Source organism: Zeus faber, assembly GCF_960531495.2.
Source record: "Zeus faber genome assembly, chromosome: 2".
Lineage (NCBI taxonomy): Eukaryota > Metazoa > Chordata > Actinopteri > Zeiformes > Zeidae > Zeus > Zeus faber.
Genome location: NC_137189.1, coordinates 4,378,313 through 4,380,406, shown reverse-complemented (window position 1 = coordinate 4,380,406; position 2,094 = coordinate 4,378,313). Strand labels below are relative to the sequence as shown.

General features: G+C 39.2%; 1 protein-coding gene across 2 annotated transcripts in view; it reads right to left on the bottom strand.

Moving 5' to 3' along the window:
* Window positions 1-1,674, bottom strand: part of vsnl1a (visinin-like 1a) — a gene marked incomplete at both ends in the record, with an annotated part of 43,193 nt that extends 41,519 nt beyond the window's left edge. For both annotated transcript variants that reach the window (XM_079996724.1, XM_079996725.1), the window contains one exon: window positions 1,513-1,674. In XM_079996724.1, the coding sequence (XP_079852850.1) occupies window positions 1,513-1,674 (162 nt within the window). The remainder of the gene's footprint in view (window positions 1-1,512) is intronic.
* Window positions 1,675-2,094: the final 420 nt, after the last annotated feature.

Sequence of the window (2,094 nt, the reverse complement as noted above, 5' to 3'; positions counted from 1 at the left end):
TTAGCAGAGCACGCAGGATCATGAAGGATCCTCACCACCCCAACAACAGACTGTTTCAGCTGCTGTGGTCAGGCAAGCACCTCCGCAGTCACACAGCGAGAACAGAGAGACTGAGACAGAGTTTTTTCCCGCAAGCCATAAGAACTATGGCTTGCAATGCTGACCTCACCAGGGGTCCTCACTGAGCCACACACATAGGCTCCACTACCTTACTGTACTGTATGTAGCATACTGTACTGCATACTGTGTCACTGTTCTGGGTTGTTCGGTGATACCGTATTGCTGCGCCGTACTGTTGTATACTGTGCTGTACATCTCACAAACACTACCTCACTTTATTCACATGCCACTTTAATGCACATATCTGTATATACATAATTAGCCTATCCCATATACATAAGCCTATTCCCTTTATCTATTCTATTTTATTTTATTTTATTCTATATATTTTGATTTTATTCTATAGTATCCCCCTTACTGCATTACGTTTTAGGAATCAGTTAGTTGGTCAAGTAGAAATTCTTAGGTAGCTACTGTGTTCAGTCTAGGACATATTGTGTGTAATCACCGGGTGCGTTGCATTGACATTTCACTGCATATATGTATGAAAGTATGTTTATGTATGTGACGAATAAACCTCTTGAATCTTGAATCTATATAATATAATGCTATATATACATGATATATACACACGTACACACGTATTTTCACATAGCTGTGAAATTAACAAGATAATGTACATCTAGTCAGCTGTCGAAATAACAGCGAATCACAGCCTATTTTACTGGTAATAACCGTCTGGCTGTACATTATCCCTTAAATAATAACTTGTAAAGACTAGACTCAATATGTTCTGTATTCTCTAACCCTGAGATGTCTTTCTGTGTTATTTCCAAAATTCTCGTTTCAACAGAAAATACCAAAATGACTAGATGTATTACTCTTACATATGTCGCTTTTATCTTATTTTTATCTCAGTCTTAACTTCTTATCCCTTCCTCGACTTCCACTGCTTTTTGTTATTTTGACACCTGGATTTACCCATGGCGATAAATACAGTTTTCTCTTATCTTATCTTATAAACAGTGGTACTATTAGAAGGCCGAGCAGCAGTAGTGGCAATAGTAGTATGTATATAAGTCATCGCAGTATTTCTGGCAACTTCCATTCTGCTATGTTCATTTTGTCACCCTAAAGTTGATCTGACTATTTAATTGGAATTCAATTAATAAATTCTTACAGTTGGAAAAAAAAAAGCCGTACAGTCACAAAATCCCCACAGTTTTTTGCGGATTCATGGGTCTCCATATCAGCTTCAGCAGAGCTGTTTGGTAATAATGTCGATTTTCTGCTTGGATACATGAAGGGACCGATGGCAAAGTGCATGTGCGAGCGTGTAGTGTTTTGTTGCCTTCCATTTGTGTACTAGATTTATTGTTTTGGTTCAGAATATGCTTGTTTTTATTTTTTTTATATGTTTGTATAATATTCCGGGGGGGCCGGGGGTCGCACCTTGACGTAGAGCTGCTGGAACTCATCCAGGTTGAGGCGGCCGGTGGGACAGTCTTTCAGGAAGCCCTTGTACCACTGCTTCAGCTCGTGCTCGTTAAATTCCGTGCTCTTCACCAGATCCTCCATCACTTCAGGGGTCAGCTTGCTGTTCTGTTTCCCCATTTTGTCTGCCGAAACACACGCACACACGCAGGCACACACACACACACACGCACATAAATACACAGTTGCTTTAGAAGGGTTTTCGCTCATTAAACACGGAATATAAAATTGTTAGTTGTTATTGGAACCAATAAATAACACCTAAAAATCACCTTCTGCAGAGTTCAACAGGGCAGAAATATGGAAATAGAAAATGCTCAGATGTGCAAATCGTGGCCGTGTTCAAAAATAGGCTTTAATACAAGAGGCATTAAAAGATGTGTTATAAATTTCTCGTTCACAAACTGCTTGATTATGCAACACGAGTCAAGGTTTCACTGCCATGTTTTGTTTTTGATTGAGCAGATTGATGGTTACTTAAGCACGAAAATGGAAGATAGTAAAACACAAATTCGCAGTTTCATTGAAGACAAACGGGAT